Here is a 4,925-nt window from a genome sequence, read left to right as displayed (position 1 = left end):
ATCTGATTTAAATGTCAAACAGATTTGTTATTTCAAAATATTTGATCTTTTTTTCAATTTTTCGCCGAAATTAGCTGAAAAAGTTTTTATTTGACGCGTTAGATCGGTAAAACTTTCCATTTTGTGTATTTGAGTGGTTGTTGCCAAAATGAAGACAGTTCAGAAGTGCGTAATTCCTGGCTGCGAAAATCGTTCCGGTGTAGCCGGCTACAAAGTAATTTTTTTTCCGTTCCATCTACCGGGCACAAAGTTTATTCGCGGTGGACCAAATACATGGTCCTATCCGGAGACCGCAAGGAGAAAATTTGCAGCCAACATTTTGTGACCAGCGATTTTATAGAAAGTAAGTGTCTACATTTAAAATTTTCATATTAGTTGTGCTTATTTTTACTTGACTTCAGACACACGATGGAAACTCAGGAAGACCGCAGTTCCATCAGTGAAGCTGGAACATTCGGTGAAATATGGAGGATCCTGCTGCGTCACTAAATGTAAACCCAGCAAACGAAAGACAAGTTTGCACCGTTTTCCGACTGGAAAGCAAATCCGACGTAGGTGGAAGATTGCCTTGGGTTTGAAAGAAGCTGATGACACAACAGGCCTACTGATTTGTAATCGTCATTTCATGTTATCTGATTTTGTTAAAGGTAATTTATTATTTATACTTGAAATCCAATTCGTCAATACAAGACAAATGCTTACAATTGAGTATATATATTATATATATAAATATCTGAAGCCCATTTCAATCTTCTTATTTGTTTTATAGTGACTTCCAGATACTTGAAAGCTACCGCAGTTCCGTCCAAGAAGATTAGTCGGATAATAAAGCTTCCACGAAGGGATTTAAAGAAGCTAAATTTGCCAATCCACTTAGAAGATCATAATTATAGTGAGTATGCCTGCCCACCGCGGAGTAACCGGATATGTTACGTCGAAGGATGTCGATCGAAAACGGAAGGGGACATAAAACTACATAAGTTTCCTGGTCGCAAAGATGTTAGATTCAAGGAGTGGATACGAGTTTTAAAGTGTTCTAAACTACCTACGGCGAACTCTAAAGTGTGCAGTTTACACTTCTCGAAATCTAATTATTTTCCCGGTAAGTAATAAGTGGTTACTCTATGTTCGAACTTTAGCTTTTTGATGTACTTTGCACCAGTTGTCACACTAGTAGTCCTATTATGACCAATTCCATAGGAAACAATAGGAATTGCAATAATAGGAACCCAAATTAAGAATAGTGCACAACTGGTGCATGCGTTCCTGTTTTTGATTAAGCAATTTTGAGGATTATTACAAATTTTATTATGCTTGATATATAAAGTCCACCTACATGCTTTTTAAAAAAGTTGTTATGTATGGCGCCGAATGGTATACCAACCCTAATTATCATTTTTATCTGACAGGTGGATCACGTTTAAAACGAGACGCCATTCCATCGTTGAATTTCTCAAATACAACTACCGGCTCGGACTCAACAAGTTCTTCTGAAGCTAGCCCCACGCACGGTTCTACCTACTGCCACGAAGAGGATCAAGCGAAGAAAAATACTTCAAGTGACCGGATTTCGGAGAACCAATCCACGCATGTGCCGGTTTTCGTGGTGGATTCGTGTGAGGATCATAACGATGGTGAAATCGGTGGAAATAGATCAAATGATTTTGCGGTTGGCCGGAGCTTTCAAGAAAGTCAAATTTTAAACGATGCTCTACTGCTTGACACATCTCAGCTTTCGATAAATACACCGATTGCGGAGAGCACCGCTAAAAAACCACCTGCGGAAAAAGATAGTTTGCAGAATTCAGTTAAGGCAAGCTTCAAATCTGCAATATCTGCAATATCTAACTCACAAGTAAGCAAAGCTAAATCCGAAAACTTCATTTTGTCGGACTTGTTATTGACAGACAAAGAGGTTAACATTTGGACTGGCGTGCCAACTCTAGTCTTGTTGGAAGAAATTTGTTTAGCTTGTAGAAAGCTTGAGACATCTTTCTATTGCAGACAGTTCAGCATGCATACTACCAATCGCGTTATTTTAACGCTGGCGAAACTGAAACAGAATTTGTCATTTGAAGCGTTAGGAATATTATTCCGCATATCAGGCGTAACAGTCTCAAATTATTTTTCGCACATGGTACAAATATTGCGCAGGGTTCTCAAACCATTCGTGTACTGGCCAGCAAAGGAAGAAATATTAAAGAACATTCCGTTGTGTTTTCGAGAACATTTTCCAAACGTTACTATCGTGCTCGACTGCACGGAAGTTCCAGTCGCGACACCGAAATGCCTTAACTGTAGAATTTCGTGCTATTCGAATTATAAAGGTCGTCGAACAATCAAGTTTCTAATAGGAGTCACCCCCGCGGGACTAATATCGTTTATAAGTAATGCATACACTGGCAAATCATCGGACAAATATATCTTCAATCAGGAGGAAATTATTAATCGTCTGGAGGCACACCGCGACGAAGTGATGGTAGATAAGGGTGTTTCGATTCAACATGAATGCCTCACAAATCATATAAAATTGCATATACCCCCATTTATGCGAAGTGAGCGGCTTAGTCCATTGGAGGCCAGCAATAACGAGGCCATTGCCAAAGCAAGGATTCATGTTGAAAGGGTGATTCAACGGATTAAAATTTTCAATGTTTTAACTGACTGTGTAACACCTCCAATCCTTGGACATATAGATGACATAACAATAATAGTTTGTGGAATTGTAAACCTTTCTGCACCAATTCTGGCTGATAACAAGTTCTGATGAGGTCAAAGGAATATAGATGTAATTAGATAAAAGTTGAGAATTTGTCAAACGATTTGATTCCTTTTTTTTCATTGGGTTGGATGTGAATTTGGACCAACCCTGCATTTATTGGTTCTACTACTGCTGTACATTAATAAAGTTTTAATGTTAAGTTTCATTTTTAGCATATGTGTTCAATAAAATAACTGTTACATCAGAGCTCAACGATAGTTTTATTACACAAATAATTGAAAAGCTTCAAATACATCATTTTATTAGCGTTGGGAACATTTTGTCAAAATACAATTGTTTCAGGGAGTTAACGATTTTGCTCGTATATTCTAGATTGTATGGAATTTCAACAACTATGAAATCGTTATCTTTTTCTGAATATACGATAAAGTCGCAAATTGAGCAATTCAATATCCATAGATTAACTTGCACTTGGCAGTAATATTCATGGTTTTGGTTTAATTCATATATCTGTGCATTTTCAGACCTTTTCAGATATCGCTTCACGTTTCGAGATTGCAAAATGTCTTCCAAACTAGCTTCACTGCCAACAGGACATTTGATTTCAAGTAATGTTGTTGTTAGCGGATCAACTCCGTCTGGAGAACCTGCAATCCAAGGTTCTGCTGGGTGAATAACCAATCCACACTTTTTTATCAGCGGGTTACGCATTCTACGATAGCATTCAAATGCCTTCACCTCTACATTTCTTCCATATATAACCGCTTTGACCCCTAATGGTTTTGTATTCCAATAGTTATCAATTTTCTTAGTCCAGTTAGGTGTTTTGTTTCTGAGGTAAGTATATAGTTTGTAACATGAACTGGCTGTTATTCTGGTAGATCTTTGGAACATCCACTCATTTGAATTTTGCTCCCTAGTAGACACAGCTATTTCTGCTGATCGGTTAATATCAGTAGTCATATTTGAATTGTAATAATCAAGTTCGTTGTCATTTCTGAACACACAAGAAATGGATTCAATTCGATTATGCGTAAGCGATAAGCAGTATATGATTTCTTCCGTTGTGCAAAATAGCGGCGAAGTATCAACACTGGATACAGCCTGCACGGCTCGATTTGGATATATTATAGGTTCATTCATCTGTCGTCCACTCATATGTTTGGAAACTGCTGAATTTTTCGCAACTGAAAAATAAAATAAAAAATGCGTATGATGATGAGCTATATAGATATAAAGTGGGTGTGAATCAATTGTATTTATTAAATGTAATATTTAGACACTGGGAAATTATCAAACATCATTTCTTTGAAGAGAATAAATGGTCTTCTGGTATGTCGAAGTATACGTACAAAACTAGAAATTACAAATTGTTTTTACCCGAAAGTATCCTTGTGAATGACTCGGAAATTATGCATTCTTCCTCCAAACTGTGTTTGTCTTCTAATTTTTAACAGTAGGCGCACAGCACATATCTTGAACCCGTTTAGCTCCCCAAGGTGTCATTTTTGGGACTTTGACAAACCCCATGCTTGCGATACGTCAGTGCACGAAAGAAACTCCAGCTTCCTGTACCTAAAATGATTAATAATGATATTCAGATAAACCCCATGTATAACAAGATCCTACATGCAGAAGAAAATTACTCACTTTTCAATGTGAAGAAGGCAAGCAATAATGTGCTTACACTTCGCCGTCCCAGCTTTACATGAACAGCCTAGCTTCCAATCGTCCACCGATGATCCCAAGTTGAGATTGACTTGGTGCGGAGAATGACCCGGATGAGAACTTTGTGTAACGTATGCTGTGATATGGACATTACTCGAATTGAATGTTCGATATCCAAGACAAACTATATGGTTTGCATTGAAAACCGCAAATCCTTCCTTGATTGGCCGTACAGAGTCTCCAACGTAATCAAGAATGTCGACGATAGTAACTTCGACATCCCGATCTTCGGTACCTGAAATTTGAACAAAATATACTAACCTCAAATTGCACTAAATGAAACCGGATCTCAATTATTGCATACAATAACACGAATATTTGAATCACAAATACGCATATGACAAAGAAAACTATAATTTCTACCTTTTGAACTGGTTTCCATTTGCTGCATCCTGGATTTATCAAACGAAAAAGGATTATTTCACTCAGCACCGTATCGCTGCAATCTATGGAAATTAAACTTCTAATCACTTCG

At 37.5% G+C, this 4,925-nt stretch overlaps 1 protein-coding gene across 1 annotated transcript; it reads left to right on the top strand.

The window, feature by feature from the left end:
• Nucleotides 1-260: 260 nt before the first annotated feature.
• LOC134207469 (uncharacterized) lies at nucleotides 261-2,767 on the top strand. The gene is made up of 4 exons (XM_062683184.1): nucleotides 261-343; nucleotides 402-647; nucleotides 770-1,102; nucleotides 1,410-2,767. Exons 1-4 carry the CDS (start codon nucleotides 274-276, stop codon nucleotides 2,765-2,767), a joined length of 2,007 nt encoding a protein of 668 aa, XP_062539168.1. The 5' UTR covers nucleotides 261-273.
• The last annotated feature ends 2,158 nt before the right edge of the window (nucleotides 2,768-4,925 follow it).

This window comes from Armigeres subalbatus, chromosome 1, assembly GCF_024139115.2.
Source record: "Armigeres subalbatus isolate Guangzhou_Male chromosome 1, GZ_Asu_2, whole genome shotgun sequence".
Classification (NCBI taxonomy): Eukaryota; Metazoa; Arthropoda; class Insecta; order Diptera; family Culicidae; genus Armigeres; species Armigeres subalbatus.
Note: the sequence above shows the minus strand (reverse complement) of the source record. Positions and strands in the feature narration are given on the sequence as shown.

What these genes read in the sequence shown, in the direction of transcription:
- LOC134207469 (XM_062683184.1), top strand. Translation starts at nt 274, where the DNA reads ATGGTCCTATCCGGAGACCGCAAGGAGAAAATTTGCAGCCAACATTTT. An exon ending in GACCAGCGATTTTATAGAAA is followed by an intron (nt 344 to 401) that starts GTAAGTGTCTAC and finishes ACTTGACTTCAG; the next exon opens with ACACACGATGGAAACTCAGG. An exon ending in GTTATCTGATTTTGTTAAAG is followed by an intron (nt 648 to 769) that starts GTAATTTATTAT and finishes TTTGTTTTATAG; the next exon opens with TGACTTCCAGATACTTGAAA.